The sequence below is a fragment of the Branchiostoma lanceolatum genome, chromosome 14 (genome assembly GCF_035083965.1).
Source record: "Branchiostoma lanceolatum isolate klBraLanc5 chromosome 14, klBraLanc5.hap2, whole genome shotgun sequence".
NCBI lineage: Eukaryota > Metazoa > Chordata > Leptocardii > Amphioxiformes > Branchiostomatidae > Branchiostoma > Branchiostoma lanceolatum.
The window spans coordinates 9,916,372-9,936,281 of NC_089735.1; the positions used below are offsets into that span (position 1 = coordinate 9,916,372).

Below are 19,910 nucleotides of genomic sequence, written 5' to 3' on the forward strand. Positions count from 1 at the left end.
CATCTACTACCCCCCTTTCTCTCTATCTCTAAGGCAGCGTTAGTTCTTTAACTTGCCTGTAGACTTCCCGGTGTTCCCTCGGTGATGGAGACCTCGTAGGGTTCATTGAGCCAGACGGGAGCCCTGTTCTGTTCGTCTGTGATTTGCACAAACACGTCCACAGAAGTCGCTAGGGGCTGACTACCGCCATCCTGAAAATATCAGAATTCTGATTTTACAGTTCGGCTAAGATTTCACCTCTGAGTCAGTGATATCACTACTCTGTATGCTTTACCTAGTGCATTAAATGTCAATATGATGTGTATTCTATACAGTTTAAATTGTGCAAAGAATCTATTGCTATAGCCTATAAGCCCATTCGTACGTCTCGGTGGCCCTCACTTTTGACACTTGACATGCGTACTCTAATCTACTAATGGGCTTGTTAGTCTGGGAAAGCTGTTTGATTATGGTCATTATATCTAATGTATGTTAAGTGTTAACAGAACAACTTTAGAATAGACTCGTCTTACCCAAGTAAAGTATTGTATCTTAAAGAAAAGTCATTAGACATTAGACATTAATTTGCAATAACACTGCATACAAATGCTTTGAATGATACATCGGATTCCATATTCCTAAATCTATAACGAGCATCGTTACTCTAAGAAAAAAAACTCGATCGAAAGCAGTTTAAAACTTAGATAATGTTTCTTACCACCGCCCGGACGGTAACTGCGTACGCTGTCTGTTGTTCCGACTCGATAGCAGTCCTGTCCAGCAGCCTCAGGATACCGTCAACCTGGCCGATCTCAAACGAGTCGGTATGCTGAAAATAAAAGAAACGACACAACAAAACAAAACAAAATTACAAGGAGGAACTGACTGATATGTGTCGATCAAAACTTTCTAATAGATGAATCATTCAAACAACTGTTGATAAGTGTAAATATCAGTTAGCTAAAAGACATTGATGAAGTCTTTTCTTTTGTTCAATCGTGTTTTTTTTTAATGGAATTACAAATTGTTCTGTGAATGTTGCATAGCGCGAAAGTTTAAAGCTCCGATCGTACATACCGAAGTCAGTTGATAGTTGACGGCGCCATTTTGTCCGCTGTCTATGTCAGTCGCTCTCACGGTGATGATGGAGGTACCTATATCTGCATTCTAATAAATATATTTGAAAATACATATAATCAATACTTGTATGATCAATCAAAATACCTTTGGATCAATTGTTTCATTACCACTGTAGAGAAACATTTTTGGTGTGATGACTTCGCTGTTTTGTAATATTGCAGAGTGGCAAAATGTAACAGGCGGAAGTGGTGTAATAAATATAAAGGATGCTTGTTTGAAAATTTTGTGAAGCAAATAAAAATATATAAATTTCAAACCCCAATCTATCTTTGCAAATCCAATGATGAGGGAAGTCTTACCTCGGACAGTGTAGCTTCATATGGCGTGCCTTGGAACTGAGGCGAGTTGTCGTTGTAGTCAATGACATTGATGAGAATATCAGAGTGCGTGATCTGTAAGTCAGAGATAGCATAACATCTTTTTTTAACATATAGATATCTAGCTTTGGATATTTTTTTGCAATTTAGATAAAAATAGTCGATAAACGCAACTATTCAAGAGAAATGAGAGAGTCTGTAAAATTTAATACCGTGTGTCCGCCGAGGCCATCTGTTATTGAGACGTCAAACCTGACTACTGGGTTTGTCTGGACAAAAAAGACAAAAGACATGAAAAAACATTTATGTGTAGCCAGTATACCTACTTAAAATCACCATGTACTAATGGATAAGATACAGAGATTGCTTCCAGACGTTTTGAGTGACATCCGTCATTCTTATTCATTATATCTAAGACCATTTTACTCTAGTGCCACTGAAGAAGGATGATGTGCGTAAACGTCTGAAGATAATCTTTGCATCAAATCATGCAGAGATTTTTCTTTGATTTTCTTCCTGGATATCTAATATTCATCATTTTCAAAGGAACATTGTTGTGATAAAGCTAAAACAATCGCCAGTTAGGAGATCATATAAGATAAACAAAAGCAGTAATTCAATTGAACTCATCTAGACTACAGTTCGACCATCTAGCATACATAGTGACAGAATCTTTTAGTCTTCCAGGGGATGTCCGTGGTTAGACTTAGACAAGAGCATATAGTATATACTCCGCCGTGAAAAACACGGAAATTAGTAAACACCAAAAAAACTATCTGAAAGAAATGATTGGAATGTAAAGCAAAATAAATCTGCTAAGATTGTACAGTAATATGTTTTTGACAAGTACAAGTTTGAGCAATCTGCGTACAAATTGGTGTTAAGATTTGTTATATGTGTTATCTTCCAGGGCTTAACAATAAGTCGATTAAGATAGTAACCGACCTCACGGTCCAGTATCTTCGCTACTTCTAAGTCCCCCAGAGTCTCCCCCTGCGCGTTGACTCCGGCTGGGGAGATACGGAAGGTGTCCCCGCTGATGGAAAAGTCCAGGGCATTCCCGTCAGGATCATACGCACGAATCTGGAAAATGGACTCACCTATAACAAACAAACAAACAAACAATAAAACAACAACAAGTGAACAAGATGAAAGTATCCGTGTAGAATATTAATGCGACGTGTAGAATATACAGACTCGTGCGTGTACCACATACCAGAAAACGTACTACTGACTAGAAAATATGATTGTACTTACAGCTATAAATTATGGATCTTTGCAACAAACACAATTTGGATGTTTGAGTGTTAGGAGACTACAACTTTCATACAGGACTCAAATATTATACATATGTCTGCAGATGGTGCCAGCGTCTTTAAGCTGGGCATGCATAGAATCGCATTAGATTGAATTGACTTGAACGACACCATAACAAACAGCCAATTATTAAGTTACAAACACACAGAAATATGCAACGTTTGAAAAATATGAAAAAAGTAAGGCCCCGAGTTTAAAAGTAAAATGCATTATAATCACATGTTGTCAATAGATATTTCCTTACCAACAGGTGTGTTCTCGGAAACTAGCATGTTGTTCAGGTCACCTATGTTGCGAAACTCTGGTGCAGTAGCAGCCACTGCGATATAAATAAATCACGTATAACAACTGGTATTGCCGATGAAAAATTAGCCACTTCAATGTATGCAGTAGTTATATTAGACAATTCAAAACGATACAGAAAATGGTCTCTTCAAATGTGGAAAAAGGAGATTTTTTAAATGATTTCAAAGCGTAGGTGCAGTAACAACCACTGTGGTATAGATAAATGACATATAACATACGGTATTGCCGATAAAAAGTTGACCCTTAAATGTATGTAGTAATTCTATCAAGCTGTTCAAAACGATACAGATTATGGTTATCTTCAAATGTGTAAAAAAGGAGATTTAGAAAATGATCTCGAAGTGTATTGTTATGCTTCTGATACATACTTGTGGTGCCTATGCCGGCCAGTAGGAGAAGAATGCATTTTCCCTCTAACATGGCCGCAGCTATAACCTAACCTGTTGACAGAGAGTGTTCAATAAATGTAATGAGAGATAATGTTATCTATTCACACGTCTATAGATATACAATCTGAAATGTATTGATAATGATGTGTAAACGTTTACTATGTCCCTATTTACGCATATACACATTTAATAATGTCTAAGAATGTGCCATCATGTTTTATTTTATTTAATGTGAAATATGAGCGACGTCACAGTTCATTGTATGTTGAAGGGTGTGGTTTAATACCCACTTATCAGCAACATGGCCGTCCTCTTTATAAATAATGAATTAGCACCACCTTCAATACAAACGTAGACTATACTATTTGTTTTGGTTTAACTAGTTTGTCTTTTTCTTGACGTGACTGCATTTTCAAGTTGTTAATGATCTTTTATTGCATGGGTATATATTTCAACGATGTTTCAGAAGAAAGGTTCGCAGGCAATGGGGAGGGGGGTACTGACAAATATTCCACAGGAAAGCTAGTATTAAGATCAGTGCAAAGTCATTAAAATGCAAAAATATGTTTTCTTATAGAATACTCATTGACTCAATTAACTTTTTTCATGTATTGAATGCACAATAGCAGTGAACCACCATTGAAATAATATAGTACGCGTGGTATTTGTCCATAGATATTACACTAACTTTAAACTGTATCACTCAAAATAGCAGTCTACCTACGGGAAATATGTAGTGGATTTTAAAAATCCCTGTGGTTGATCTTAAGAAACATATTCAGTATTGTGGACCACTATACTTCCAAAAGAAGTCTGTTCATAATATATTCTACTCTATTCACACTCTTGTCAAAGCTCCAAGGGGAGCGCTTGATTTACACGTCGAGCCCAGCGGGGATTTAATTTAGTCTCTTTTGTCATCATTACTATAGAAGAAAGGCTCTACGTAGAACAGCATGAAACGCATTTGTTATGAAAAGATATCATCACACCATGACGTACTCAAACAATATGGTACCATTTCTAAGATATCCGTAACATTGACAAAACTCGGGCGACTGCTAAAAAGAAGACCCCCTCAGTCGTAAGGAAATAGTCAAGAGACGTGACAAGACTGAGTTATAGACATTTTGTCTTCACATTTTCTTGCGGTCAGGTCAGAGTGTCATCGTGTTTTCACAAGTCGGCCTCTTTGCCTTTCGACACGCAGATAAACACAGTTTTGTCAGGAATAATGTCAAAGACCGAGGCTTAGCAAAGATTAGGTCTAAAGAGGCACAGTCGTAGAGGTTTAGAATATGGTGTAGGGGTACCGTTAGCTGCGAAGACACGGTCTTCTACAATATTCACAGGCCATTTAAGTTTTCATAATCTCAAGGCTTTTCGATTATTTTTAGATATTTGGAAATCTGCAAATATCAACATATTACATCTATGATATAACATGGCCCCTGCATGTTTGATACTTGGATGTATATTTCAATGTCTAACTATTCTATCTGATATGAGTTGAACTGAATTTTCAAAAAGGATATTTTGCATTATTTGTCGTTACGTTTTCTGAATCTAAGAATATTCTGATATCAATGTGAAAAGTAAAGATGATAGTAACATTTCGGTTTAAAAATGCAATATCATACGTCCATTAAGTTCAGGAATTTCAGAGAGGAATACCGCTAGATAATCTTTAACAAGCAGATTGACTGAATGCAATTCAACTTCTTTATTATCTCGTCTCCTACTTATTTCACAAATAATCGTGATAGAAACATATTTCTAAATGTTTAATGTTAGAAGGAACTCAACTGCAACACACTCGTTGTGTTTGAAGACGCAAACACTGTGTACACAATGACCCAAAGAACCTTCTACACGGTAAATATGTATCACCGACATCTTCTCTGTGCAAATCTCACGCCCCCATACAAACCCACTAGGCCAAAAAGTACATAATGGTGATCTGTTGTCTCAACAGCGTAAGAGACTTAACATAAACCTAGAGATTCTTGAGTAAACTTACCTGGTGGGTGAAGTTAAGAAGGAGGCGACGCTTCAGCCGTCTTCTACAAAGCTGGTGGAATGGCACAGTGGTTTCTCACCACACCCTAAAGGCGGCCTCCAACGAAATACCGTGAAGTTTATAATCTATTCACACCTTTAAAAAGAGTTAGCCAAACGTTTCCACGATATATCTATTTCTCATATATGTACTTTAAGCTAATAAAGAACTTACGTTTAAATGTTATTCACAACGGTTTACGAAATGGTTTTATGAAGATAGTCGGTTTTCTATAGGTCCAAAATAAAGGAGACTTACAGTACTCGGGTGGACAAAGAACTCGGGCTGAGCCTTTGGATAGAAGCGCCTATTATTTCCAAATAATACACGCCCGACATTTAGCACAATGGGGCACTTTGGGAGACTAGGGGAAAATGAATAGGACGGGCGAGGGTGGGTATTAAATATTCATGGTAACGCAGACTCATAAGTCTGGAATTTTGTGTCCATTTCCTTGTGTATTTTACAGTGAATATATAAAATAATGATGTTAGCTTTTAGATAGCCTATGAAAATCCATAATTTGTCAATCATTTTTGGCTTTTTCTAATTTGTAGCAGACTAACTGGATTGATAGTACCAGTACATTAAGCTGAAAATTTTTGTGTTTTCTCTCTACTTTTTGAAATATAATATATACAGTCACCAGCATTTTTTCAATGCAATATGTCTAATGTTGTGCACAATATGTCAATGCGCCTATATAGATGATGCACTGAATAATTTAGAAGCATCATTGAGCCTACTGTTGCGTGTTAAGCCGGTGTTTTGGAATGGCTGAATATTGGATTCGATGATGTCACGAAACCCAAAGCGGCATTAGTGAGTCCGTCTTTTTCCAAGCTCGGGTCTCAAAATTTGATGTTTTGTTATATATAGAAAAAAACAGGAATTCCTTTTTGATAGCAACAGGTTTTTGTAGATGACACACTTTTTGGACTGTTGCATTATCATAAAGGTTAATGTATAAAACAATGCCTCTAACGCTCTTCATTTACTATATTCCCGGCAAGTTTTGAAGATAGATTTTGTACGTCTGTAATAAATTTACCTTTAAAATTGAATTAAGTTTTACTCCTTAGTTTGTGAAATTTCTATGACACTATTTGAAAATTGCGAAGCTTGCAGGTGTGTACTATATCTTTTGTTTGGCGTGTGTCCATTGTTTGCCAATACGACATGAAATGATGTTTTGTCCTTGACCCCAACGAATGGTTTCAATTTATCTAAACGAAAATAACTGTATTTCTACCCATGTCGTAAAGTCCATAAAGATAGCTGGTCTTTTTTCCCACAGGAGACGAATATCAAAACAACAAATGTCAAAATGAACATGTGGGCATTTCAACGTAAAGCTGACTATACCGTTGGTAATAACTTCACGCATGGACATGTTTCCATGCAATTTGTCACCAAATCGCTTGGCGGTACTACTGTATAAACTCCCATGTTCCACTAAGGCCATGTTTTCTATTATTCATAAACATGTATACCTGTTACCCTGTGTCATGCGCTCAAAGAATTCGAACAATGAGAAACAATGGCAAAAGTGCAACGTTTTTATTTGTCTGTCACTGGTGTCTAGCATACAGACCATGCACCGCAGCAGTGCTAATACAATATGCCACCAAAGGTTCAATCTATTATTATAATATCAAAAATACATCTCCAGCTTGCATAATTGGTTTACAATATCAATATAAACTAAACATATTTCGTATGTACATTAAGGTGCAACATTTTCAATTTCATTAAAAGTTATAGGGACTCTGTTTTATATTACAAATCAAAATTGGCTAAAATCTTAATTCAAGCCTAGTTTAAAAATAGCTCATGATCGACCTTTCTCTTTCGTTGTCATCAGAATCGGATTTTGGCAGATTCTAGCATTTCGCCTCCGGCATGTTGTTAAGTATGTCCACGTATTTGTCCACGGCAGTCGATACTTTGATCTGCTCCAGTAGTCTGGCGAGATGTTTAAAGCTGGGGCGTTTGTTGGGATCCTTGTTCCAACAGACCAGCATTGTCTTGTAGCTGCAAAATGAGAACAATGTTAAAACCAAATGTATCTCTTCCATAAAATAAAAAAGGCACTTACACAGCAGCGACCACATGTAATAAGTGTGATAATCCTTTTTGGCAACTATACTTCATAAAAATGATTAAAATTATACAACAATTGTAAAAGATACAACCTACTGTAACTTCTATCACTTGACAATTTTCAGAGACTAAGCTACTTTTACAGTCTTTGGTGCAAGTTCTAACACTTAGGGTATTCTCATTTGCTGTCCTACGTTTGCAATGTATGGATGGTCAATGTATTCTAAGTACATCTTTTATGCACTGAGGTGAGTTCTAATATAGAAGACGACAGGAAACGTTATATGGTGTATTACGCATATCAGAATGTATATTTATGATATTGGGGAAAATCAACGCACATTCGAGTTGGGCACTCTTCCGGTTTGCGCAGGCGCCGATCGCTCAGAAGGTAGTCCGCCATGTCGTAGATGTCTACATCCGGGTACGGAGGGACTCCACGCGTCATCAGTTCCCATAGCAACACACCAAACGCCCACTGAATAATGTCAAGAGGTAAAGAATTCCTTTTAAACTTTTACCGAAAATCTTCAAGAATGTCCATCAACTTAATTACTTTATCTGTCGTTTGTGAGAAGTTTCCCCATGGTTTTAATTGTAACCGCTTGTAATGTTCTGACATTTCAAGTCTGAGGAATGTAGATTTAATATATTCAATAGATAATAATACAATGCTAAACTTTCTTCCAACACTAAGGTATTCACGGATCGAATTTTCGACGACCACTGTCGCCTTCTTCATGATCAATAATTATCAATCACTGCCGAATTTAAACTCGCGAGAGTTACGGACACGTGACTTTATTGACACGTGTCATTGCGGATACGTGACGTCAGCAATTGGTCAAACGTGCCAGGAAGTTTATAACGCCCACTGTCCCTGTTATTTACATGTTCAGTGATGGCTGGAGTGCCCTGAAGTGTATGGCCTCCTTTATACCTCTCATCAAGTAGTCCTGCTTAGTGTCCACATAACGATATTACCCTTCTGATAGTAAAATATTTGCCCCTACCACGTCTGTTTTTGTGTTGAAGACGTTATGCGTGAGGCTCTCTATCGCCATCCACTTGACGGGCAGTGCCGGCCCGCCCTCGCGACTGGTGTAGTAATCATGTTCGTAGATGTCTCTGGATAGGCCGAAGTCACCGATTTTCACAATGCCGTACTCATCAATCCTACATTGTTTGGTAAAGAGAGTATTAAAACTGATAAGGAGTAAATGATATGCGTGATACTGTAGCATAGTCTACTTATAATGAAATATAATATTTGTTGTATTCATGTTTTGTCGTAGGTACCAACACACCCCGGGAATATCTCTTGGTGTTTCAGTAAAGCTATGGAGTTGAACAAACATTTCTGTTTGATACACTGCATATTTTGTGGGGAAAGATTAAAAAAATCATAGCATCAATTTTCTATTCTTGTTTGCATATTTCCTATCAAGCTAAAAGTATTTCTAGAAATGTTATCTTTTTCAGTTCTCAGAAAGACAGTACATATAATTCGGAACATAGATATAGATGACAATGCAAACTCACATGCAGTTTCTGGCCGCAAGATCTCTATGTACATACTTCATACCGCCGAGGTACGACATGCCTTCGGCTATCTGCTGCCCGAAGTCAATCAAATCCTTTGTTGTAATGTCCTTTGGCAAGCAAGAAAAAGAGTTAGAATTACATTACAGAATGCATCTAAGATCTAAGAAAAGTTTAAAAGGTTACAATTTCCCATTGTTAGCACAAAAGAAAATGAGGGCGACTTCATAAATCATTTGCAATATTTGACACAATATTGAATACAAATATGACGAACACTGCAGGGTGCTGATTGATTTGTGCTATAAATGACAAACAAATCCCGCTACAGAAGAGGCAAAAATATGTGGATATACAAGAGATATTTACCTTTCCCGAATCCCTAATGAAATTCAGAAGGTCGCCGTTTTTCATGTAAGGAATGATGATCATGGGCGGTTCTCCCTGATGTAGACAGATGCCGACAAGTCCCAGCACGTTCCTGTGGTTAAACTGCCTCATCATGATCCCTTCCCTCAAAAACGTGTTCAGATTCTGCCTGTTACCTAACAAAGAGACGAGACATGGCCGTAAGAAACTGCTACTGCATAGTCTAAGTTTCCCCAAGTATGCAAATTAGAAACATGCAAATAAACACATGGCTATGTATTATGATTATAATCTTGTCTATACTGCTTTATCCTCTTACTCATGTTGCATTTGTAACACCCAACTTTATTCTAATACACTTTAAATTGTATCATGACCATACTTTGAACATGGCTTCGCAAAACAACTTTTCACAACAACCAATTGACAAAATAATTCAGAAACATTTGTGGCATTGTCAGTTCATTGCTTACCTTGTAATGTCTTCACAGCTACTTCAACTTGCGTTTTCAGGGTCCCCTTTAGCACTTGACCAAAATTTCCTATCAGAGAAATAGAATTCCGTTATCATAAGGAATGATACAATCGACTGCCTTCAGTGTTTCAGAATGCAACATTCTATCATTAAGGGTATTGGGAACGAGACGTGAAACCTTTAGTTACATGTACGAGACCAGTGTTGCTAGGGGGAACGTCAAAATGGCCGCCCACCGTTAAAAAACATCTATGGCAAATCAAAATGACCTTTTGCAAAGACGGGTCCAAGTTTCAGCCATTTCCGTTCTATGAGGACATCATTGACAGAGCAGGCGATGTCTTCGTCCACTCCTGAGAACAGCGGCTCTTCATAATGATCCTCTTTTGACAGGACTTTGAACTCTAACGGCCCTTCAGCGTTGTCACCATGTTGCCGTAGATCGTTGACCCCATTGTCCACGTCTGTAAGAATGAAATTTACTTTTTGAGTTTTCAACACTTACTTACAATGTTCAAAAATATTTGAATCAAGAATGGTTTGTAAAACAATATCGCCTATCTATTTCTGTTCAAATGACGGATGATATGTGCGGAGATTTCAACAGAATTACCAAATGCGTTCAGTCAAACCTGTCTACAGAGTGACCACAAGAGGTTTTTAAAAATCGTCGAAGTAGGTAGGTAGCCGCTATAGACAGCATTCGTAATGCTTAGGTCAATAAAAAGACAATCTAAGTGACTATCAAATGTTTTTGAATGGCCGGGCCTTCCATACCGAAAGGTAGTCACTAATATAGGCATGATAATTCTACAGAAATGCAATACTGAATTTGCAGACGAATTCACAGTTGCCGTAAACATTGCATAAGAAATCAACATGCATTTTAAAAACAATATCAGTCCATCTCAGAATGTTTGAATTAAAATTCAGAGTTAAAAGAAATAAGTACATACCAGGAGGAAAGATCCGTGGTCTATTCTTGCCATGTCTACTTCTGGTCCCCCACGTCCTCCTGATAGTTGATCCCCGTCTCTCCACGCTCCTCAGCCGCTCCGTTGTGGGGATGTTTCTCGGTTGAGCCGCTAGAGAAGACGTGCGGTAGCGTTTCGGTGGGTTTTTCCTGTACCTACAGCACACTATGACCAGTGCGGTGAAAGTAGCGGTGAACAGGACTGCTCCAACAAGGGATATGATCAAGATGGGGACTCCAACGGTGAGGTCAGTCCATGAGCTGGATTCTGGAGATGCCTAATAATGATAAATCGATGTAATATGATATGATATGATATGACATGATATGAAATGATACAAAGTGCATAGTATGGCAAGTTTAAGTAACATCTTTGTGATATTTCTAGGAAACTTACATGTTTTAAACACAGTAAAAATATTCTAAAATGATTCAAAATTACTGAAGTACTTTACATACTAGGAAAAAACCCCTAAAGATTATGTCTTGTATTCGATATTGTGAAGTATCTATGTTTTGATCTTACTTTCAAAAGCCTGCAGAAGTGGATATCTATAGGAGTTGTGCATTCATGAGTTTTCATAACATTTTCAGTTAGATAATTTCGCAGGACGTTACAGACCAACGTGGCGTCAATCACAACATTAGTGCTACAAAGGACGAGAATCCGTTACCTTTAAAACAGCTAGATCACTGCACCCTTGTTGTAAAATACTGCTGTTAAGAATGCTGAAAAAAAATGAATTGAAGGAACTCATTACTTACTACTGTACTATTACATCAAGTTTCATGTAAAAGTAAAGTCTCATGTTCATAGTATCGTGCCATTGATAGAAAAGACTCTAAGCATATATAATATACTAACCTGGAGGTGCATCGAGAATCACAAATGATGTTTTCGTCTGTTTTTACCACGTAAACGTCCAGTTTCAGTCTGTCTGGGGGGTCCGCTCTCATACCGACTATATGTACTGCTGCATTTGATGCATTAAATACCTCGCTATTGGAATTAATAGAATGAAAAATCACTTATTATTTTGGTATATAAGTGTTGCATTGCATAAATGTAAGTCATTAATGATATTTAGTTCTCATCATCATAATATTAAGTGCTGTTTAGTAAAAACATTGAATCAGCATTATAATGGTTCATCAGCTCTAAAAACAGATCTTTATTTCATATACATGCTCAAGGGGGTAAATACACAGATGATCACATGTGGAGGCAAAACACTATTGTGTAGTACCATTACATTCTCAATTGTTGATCTTGTTTGGAAAATCAAGTACACGTAGTTATGAAAAATTGGCAATTAAAAACTTACCCTACACAGGATGGCATGTATGGTGTGTGACTCGACAACACCGTTAGAGTTACGAACTGATCTCTCTTAACGACGTAAATCTGAAAGAAAATACAACATAATGAATGTTAAAATCTTTACCTGCATGTAAAATCCTATGGAACATGATTTGCATACCATTAAGTTTTTTGTTCACTTGGAGGATTCGATAGTATTTTATTTCAACTTAAAAACTAAACTTATCTCCTTTTAACATCACACAACCCACACATTGCAGAAAAAGTTGCATCATTCGTCTTCCACTGTCTCGGAAAAAAACTCGCTAAGTTAGAATTTAGTGTCAGTATTTAGACTAGAATAGTTACATGTTATATTGTTACCCATTGTCTGTCCTGTTCGTCCTTTCATGATACATGTATTTGCAATTAGCCTACGGGCAATAAACTTGCCATTAAAAGTAAACAAGTGTCATATGAAATTATGACTCACATTAATCTGCATCGTGTCAAAAAGCCCTCCACCGTCTCTTGCTCGCATTACAACTTCAAAATGGCCGTCCAGGTAGCTGTCAAATAACGTGGCTGTGGTGACAGCGCCGTCTTCCGACCTGACGAGAAATGCACCTTCTACGAACATGTTCGCCACCGGTCGGCTGTTCTTCGACCTCGGACGAAACAGGATGCTGTCTACACTGTACTGGATAGCCCCGTTCGCTTCAACATCCGCGTCAGTAGCCTGAGGAAATCATTGATTTAAAAACACCATCTCTAAATCTAACGGGCATTTTGACGTTTCCCATTGCATGCTGGGAGACGCGTTGCACTATGGGTAGCTCGGGGAAAAACCAACATCCATACTAGCTATGACACCCCGTGTGTGGTGCACGAAGACTACGCTCGGATCGTCTATGTTTTCATGGTAAATGGTTTTGTTTGCCCACAAAGCTACCCATAATACCCCGCGTCTAACATGCAATGGAATCCAAGAATAGGTCTATGATCATTTTGAAATGCAAACCGATGATAAAATGTTGGTTTATTAATATTATTTGCAAGTTAAAAATAAAATCTAATGGCTTACCTTCAATTTTGTAATTGACGTCTGGTAAGGTGTATCTTCTTCCACGACTATATACGAGTACAGAGAAAAACAAAACAATACGTATTGTGTTACTGAAAAGTGGCTTCCAATTGAGAAAATATCCAAGTTCGTAGACGCAAACAACAGTTCACAGTTTGTCATTTTAATCTAGTAACATTATTCCACCAAGGTCCATAATTACGCCACCGTGGAAAGATATGTCCAAACAGATCTCCAACCCAACGGACTGGAGTATAATGCATTCCTGTATATCTAAACAAACCTGGCGGTGGGAGGGGGGGTGCGGTTGCGCCACTGGAGATCTCTCAAACACACTGTTTTTCAATCTGGCGGATTTATGCTACCCGACGGATTAGTGTTGAAGAAAGTTACTTCAAATTGAGGAAAAAGTGACGACATAAGACTGCCTACCTACCCAGATATTTGTGAATTTCATCAAACTGTGGAGAATTGTCGTTCACATCCTCCACTTCAACTATGACCTTTAACAGGCTTTCATCGTGTTCGTTGAAGGGCGTGTTGACATTTGGAACCAGGTAATCTGCCGCCCGGGTTCTCTTGACAACAAGCGTGTAGGATGACTTCCGTTCTCTGTCTAGTGCATTGATGACACTGGTCTCACCGGTACGTTTATCCAGACGAAAAGTGTTGTCATTATCACCTCCTGAAAAGAAAGAGATAAAGCAAATGGTAAGATCGTTTGCGGAGGGATTCTAATAGAAATAGTATATTCTCTGTCTGCACATGCTACATAAAGTAGCCGTTTGGCACATAAGTTTCTATAGGTTATAGAGTTAGGCAATAGGCAGAAGGCAAGCTATTGGAGGCCGGGAGCTTTACCTACATGACGTATTTCCTACGTCAACAGCTATCTGCCAAAGACAAATCAAGAACATAGCAGTACCATCTCCTACAGTAGCTAGAAAAGGGACTAGTAGGGCCAAAGTTTCACTTTCAATACATAGCAACATCTTAAATATTGCCGAAATTGAATTATTCTCTTGTATATGTCACAGTAGAGTACATTAGCAAAACTATGCGGAGACACAAACAAATACATTAAAACACAAAAAAGTACTTCTTACACAGAGATAACGGGAGAAATCAAGGCTTTATTGCATCAAGTCACAGTCTTGCCTATCACATAATCCTTTTTTATATCGCTACTGATTTAATCAGTTTCCACAACTTACCAACGATATAAAAGAATATGTAGTTGTCTCCCGGCCGCCGTACAGTTCCTACCACAGTCGCTGATCTGACATTTTCCCGGACATCCAAAAGAAACATGGCGTCTTCCTGTAGGCATAAAAGAATAAGAGTCGCAATGGCATGGCTTGGAATGAAAATGTAATCATAAGGGAAAATATAAATGTGGAACAAATTTGAGAAATATTAGATACAACATACGGGTACGTCCTGTACATGGACGGTTATTTCGGTGACAGCCGTGTATGCCTGGGGTGTTCTTGACTCCGTTGCCTGTATCTGAGAGAGAAAAGGAATCATAACTCAAAGGAAAAGAACTGCATGTACCGTGTGGTATTAGAATGTTGTTTAGCCCTACGTTACTATATGTGTATGTCTGATAGCAATCTGGGAATGCAATAAACAGAATCTTAGAAGTGCCTTTGGCGGTGAGCAACCGCCTTATATCTAATGAATATACATTGTCGCAGTGAGTATTATCCTCCCACGCCAGGCCCACTGCTTTTGTATGTCAAACAACAACGCAGGCGTACCGGCTGCGTTCAGTCCTTTTTGATGCGTTAGCCTTTGTAAAAACATTCTGTCCCTACAGCTGACTCAGAAATGGGAGAGAATGTGTGAGTGAGCGAGCCTATGGTAAGCCACCACCAGCTGTCAATCACGTGCACGCTGCAGTCCACTGTCAAGAGGCAACGTGATTGGTTGGTAACTTATCTTCCAACAACAGGAAGGGAAGTGTCTGATTGGCTGACAGCTGTAGGCTAACGCAGCGAGAAGAACGCAGCCCGTTACTCAAGGGTGGTTGCTTAACATACAGAAGTGGTGGCCTGGCATGAGAAGCTAGTGTTACATATATGTGCAATTAGCGTTATATTTGAAACATCGTGTTATGTTATCATATCATCAGTAGACACTTACCAGAAAGCGCAGGATTTTTTCAGGTTTCTCCAGAGTTTCGTAGTCCAGTGCAGGTGGATCCACAACGAATATGCTGACTGTGGCTGCTCCACCCAACACTAACTTGGGCTCCACGTCAAAAACAGACGCGTCATCTCCTAACAGTCTTAGCCTGAACTCACTGTTTGTGCCCTAGGCATATATCAATAAATTACATTAATAGTAATTACATTTACGCCCATGTCAATGAAAGAAGAACCATATATAAGCTATGTGCATCAGGATCCATAAAACTTCAGTTAACCGGGACGGGGGCCTCTACATAATACCAACTCCCTTTAGCCCGCTGTTCACGTCACGCTTGAGGCAAGTGTTTCGAGCAACCTGGTCCTTATCTAATAATATGCTAAAAGAACTGGTTACGCAAATCTTTGTATTTTACGTTAGAACATTGATTAAGTTTTTGATAATAATCTCAGATTTTGATAACATCAATGCTAGCAATAATAGCACAATATAGCATAACTATTCATACATGTATGATGCTTCTCATTCAAAATTTTTCCATCTCTTTCAACTAATGCAAATTACAGTAAAAAATCATCAGTTCATTCTTTGTGTTTATAAGACATTATTGTCCGTTAAGGCATTTGGAATTGGTACAGCTTGCGTCATCAAAATGGTGGCTGCTCGCTGGTTGGCTACCGCCATTTCGTTGACGTAGGTTTAAATTTGACTAATATTAAGTGCTTTACCTGATCTGCGTCCGAAACCGTCATCTGCAGACCTGTAACAGGAGTGCGTACGGCCGCGTGCTCGGAGATACTGGCGCTGTAGGACTGTCTGTTAAACGTTGGTCTATTGTCGTTGACGTCAAGGACCGTAATCTGAACAGTTGTCGTCACACTCAAAGTACTGTTCAACAGTATCTCTTCTACCTGTTGCATACAAAGCAATAGAAAAGATTAACAAAACAAACGTTCTGCTGCAATACCGAGGAAAGTTGCCAGGGTGCCAAAGACGGCGCAATGTCATTGGTTGGCTGAGGTCTAACTACCTAGCAAATTCCCTGGCAATCCAGCCAAATCGTGTTGAGCTATGGTCTTCAAACAAAACCACGCATTGTTGGCAAAGGTTATTACCTATTGTGCAGCATATGTAACTTATAGTTTGATGCTGTTTACATCTAACTACCAGTGGCTTGTTTGTGTAACTTTTAGAGGTATACGTTGTTACAAACTATTAGATAGCGGCCTACAATTTCAACGCAAATGCAACATAAACAGAGTCAGAACAAAATAGATGTTGATGCTAACTAATTCTACTTTTTGAAGAGCGCGATAGTGAATTGCATATCATTTGAAACATAAAATGGTGAATTTCATCAAGTGGACTTTCGTACCTGAATGGTAAGGTTTATAACCCTAGGTGCTGATTTGTCGCCGACGCCAGCCTCTCTGTCTATAACAGATGATGTTGTGATGACGCCAGTTGTTTCGTTTACTTTGAAAAGAGCTTGTTGATCTGTAATATAACATGTTAAAAGATGAATGCTTGTGGTTACTCAACACGAAATGTACATCTACTGTGCCTTTATGTAGTTTGTCATAGTGTGTTCATCATTCATTGTATTTTCCTTTTTTGGCGACGCCTCAAGAGTTTCTTTGTTCTTTAAACGTAGACTTACCGTTGTGTACGATAGAGTACTGGATTCTGCTGGAATGGGGACTGCCTGAAGTCGTAACCTGCATCACTGTAGTACCCTGCATATACAGAGTTATCAAAATAGACTTGTTTGTTAGGGTGCTCGTGCATGCTTGAATAAATAATACTATAGCATAACTTCAGACATGGATGACATATTTTCTTTAATTCCAAATAAGCCATAGAATTATGAAAGTAGTGCATGTAATACATTTCATTTAAGACTTACAGATCGATTATTTGTGAATTTATCGAAGATTCATGTAGATTATTTCTTGTATCAATCTACTAGCACATAGTGTTCAAATTTCAAACATCCATTCTCACCATCGCAATGTTGCTCATTGAAACAAGACTAACTACAGTACAGGCATCCTCAAAAGTTAGCTCTAAGCAATTCCTAAAGTTTCATGTGCACACCTAATAAGGTGTGGCGGGTCTTTCGGTATAATATGTACCGCTGCCACCGCGTGCAAGGCTAAGTTACGCCGTAGGGCAGTTTTAGCGACTATACACAATACAGATTTGAATAGATACCGGGATACAGTAATATGAGGGAGTTATAGAGCGGCCATTATTGATGGTTATAACGTACCACGTCAGCGTTTTCGGACACAACTGCGAAGTAGGGCTCATGAAGAAATGATACGGCAGGGGTCTGTGACGTTGTTAAAGTTGGCGTAGCTGTTTCAAAAGTTCCCGTGGGTGACGGTGAAATAGCACCAACTGTACAATGTGCAAGACAATTAGAAAGAGTTAGAAAATATTTTAACTTTCACAGGCATTGCCTGGGAGTGAAGGTGAAAGACATACAGAGCAAACGAAACACCATACTTAAGTACTACATTATACCTGAAACGTCTCAAATTACATTGTAGCTTGATGATATAATTATCTCTATCATCAATAGAAACAGATAGGAAATTCATTTAAATTCAAGGTCATTTGCAGCAATGGCAATCGAGTATCGGCACGTATACCTTGCGCTCCAAGCAGAGGTTGGTTGAGAAGATTGTAACCTTTTTATCAAAAAGGTCAGAATCTTCTAGCTTCTAGCTATCAAATAAGCAAAAGACTTACGTATACAGTATTACTGAAAATGCAGTGTAGAATAATTACATACCTGTACATACTCCGATGCACACGATAATGGCTGCCAAAGATCTTGCCCCTTCCATTTTTTTCAAAGATGTAAGTCACGTTGTAGGTGATGTTAAGACGTTGACAAAGTCTTCATAACGGTGACACATCTAATAATGGAGACGGGAACAGTCACTATAGTTTAAACAAAACACTTAGTAAGCCATACATTGTACCGTGTACAATTGTCGTGCAGTTCTTCTAGTAATAAGCTATGTTTACGGCTATGTTCGAAATAGAATACGATAACCTAACAACGATATTGCAGCTGACTGTAGTTAGTACATCATGCTTATACTTCTAGACATATTGACTGGGGGTGTTATTTGAACGGAGGTTTCTATCTCAGTACAGACCTTGCATCTAAGAGGGAATTCGTAGATTGTTTTGAAGATATGTAGATATCAGAAATTATGTCAGAGTCTGGAAAATATATCTAAAGTAACTTATGCAAATAGATCAAACATGTGTCTGGGATCTATTAAGGAGGGAATTCGTCTTTCGTCACGAGAGAAAATTAAGCAAGGATACGAAAAGATATATCTATTCTGTACTTCCTAATATAATTTGCTGTTCAATAAAACCTCTTACTGACCCTTTTTTTACATGTGTACCCCTGTACATTATACTTACTGAACAAACCCCGGTTACGCCCGGCTATAGGAATCCGGGAGGGTCAAACGAATCGGACACAATGCGAGTCTGAATTATTAACGTCGCTTTAACAAAAGCTCTATTCATCTCATCTATCTCATCGTGAGCCCAGCGCCGTGATTCATAGCCCAGCGTCACTAAACAGGTTATCGACACCGACTTCTATACGATCTATCTGTTGTTATTTACTGTATACTTTAAAACAACTGTCCTTGGTGCAAATGACTGGTGTCACCGTGAAAACAGCACAAACACAAAGAGATGTGACCCTTTTTTTCAGGTCACCAGTTAAACTTCTAAACACTGTTCAACCTTCGTGATACATCTTGTATATGTTACATATACGTACTGACAATACACATTCATGGTCTCTATATGATAGTAAAGATTTAGATATGCAAACAGATCTATGATAAGTTGTGTAGAAATCCTTATATGACAACTTAGTCTAGCCGACATTATCGCTTAGAAAATGTGCACTAAGGCAAACGACGTGTAGCGCCAATACGTTCTATGATCGGAATTCTTACTAATAATTGCAAAGAGACAACTCTGTGAATCACACCTTTGTTGCAAAGTTCCAATCACCTTTACACCTGAACTGGTACCGTGGGAAGACACAAACATCGAGATAAGAACCCTGCATACCTCTAGTCACGGGGCCTTGGTTACTAATTAGACACAAATAAGGCTTCAATTGTGACACATCATCGCAAGAGTGTCCCCTTTGACCTCCGAGATGCAGTCCGACCACTACTGTTTCCGAGACGTTGAACCTCCCCCCTGTACGCCGAGTATTACCGAGTTTTACCGAGTATCTACGAAAACTACCGAGTACCGAACGTATACGAAAGTTTCCGAATAACACGTCATCGCAACATGTCTCTTTTGACCTCGGATATGCCGTCCGACCACTCGTTACGTTAGAGCAC

General features: G+C 38.5%; 2 protein-coding genes across 4 annotated transcripts; both read right to left on the reverse strand.

The window, feature by feature from the left end:
- Positions 1-23: 23 nt before the first annotated feature.
- Positions 24-5,571, reverse strand: LOC136448518 (cadherin-related family member 1-like). The gene is made up of 9 exons (XM_066448106.1): positions 5,469-5,571; positions 3,428-3,499; positions 2,998-3,072; positions 2,382-2,536; positions 1,649-1,705; positions 1,419-1,511; positions 1,057-1,146; positions 698-808; positions 24-191 (listed from the first exon to the last, which is right to left on the reverse strand). Exons 2-9 carry the CDS (start codon positions 3,477-3,479, stop codon positions 48-50), a joined length of 777 nt encoding a protein of 258 aa, XP_066304203.1. The 5' UTR covers positions 3,480-3,499; positions 5,469-5,571; the 3' UTR covers positions 24-47.
- A 1,481-nt stretch (positions 5,572-7,052) lies between these two features.
- Positions 7,053-19,730, reverse strand: LOC136448909 (uncharacterized). 3 transcript variants are annotated; one of them, XM_066448619.1, is made up of 23 exons: positions 19,567-19,730; positions 18,308-18,434; positions 17,780-17,910; positions 17,168-17,243; positions 16,883-17,004; positions 16,236-16,418; positions 15,502-15,672; positions 14,785-14,862; positions 14,568-14,673; positions 13,790-14,038; positions 13,354-13,400; positions 12,763-13,008; positions 12,295-12,374; positions 11,835-11,969; positions 11,644-11,698; positions 10,953-11,247; positions 10,266-10,460; positions 9,995-10,063; positions 9,522-9,697; positions 9,153-9,262; positions 8,624-8,786; positions 7,952-8,088; positions 7,053-7,541 (listed from the first exon to the last, which is right to left on the reverse strand). In XM_066448619.1, exons 2-23 carry the CDS (start codon positions 18,360-18,362, stop codon positions 7,391-7,393), a joined length of 3,030 nt encoding a protein of 1,009 aa, XP_066304716.1. In that variant the 5' UTR covers positions 18,363-18,434; positions 19,567-19,730; the 3' UTR covers positions 7,053-7,390. The 3 variants fall into 3 exon arrangements, with proteins under 3 accessions (XP_066304716.1, XP_066304714.1, XP_066304715.1); XM_066448617.1 differs by having other exon boundaries at positions 19,544-19,730; XM_066448618.1 differs by having other exon boundaries at positions 18,308-18,459; positions 19,544-19,730.
- Between the last annotated feature and the right edge of the window lie 180 nt (positions 19,731-19,910).

What these genes read in the sequence shown, in the direction of transcription:
- LOC136448518 (XM_066448106.1), bottom strand. Translation starts at nt 3,479, where the DNA reads ATGTTAGAGGGAAAATGCATTCTTCTCCTACTGGCCGGCATAGGCACC. An exon ending in TTCCGAGAACACACCTGTTG is followed by an intron (nt 2,537 to 2,997) that starts GTAAGGAAATAT and finishes TGTTTGTTATAG; the next exon opens with GTGAGTCCATTTTCCAGATT. An exon ending in ATGGCCTCGGCGGACACACG is followed by an intron (nt 1,512 to 1,648) that starts GTATTAAATTTT and finishes TCTGACTTACAG; the next exon opens with ATCACGCACTCTGATATTCT.
- LOC136448909 (XM_066448619.1), bottom strand. Translation starts at nt 18,362, where the DNA reads ATGGAAGGGGCAAGATCTTTGGCAGCCATTATCGTGTGCATCGGAGTA. An exon ending in GTGCATCGGAGTATGTACAG is followed by an intron (nt 17,911 to 18,307) that starts GTATGTAATTAT and finishes CACATTGTACAG; the next exon opens with TTGGTGCTATTTCACCGTCA. An exon ending in CGGTTTCGGACGCAGATCAG is followed by an intron (nt 15,673 to 16,235) that starts GTAAAGCACTTA and finishes ATATATGCCTAG; the next exon opens with GGCACAAACAGTGAGTTCAG.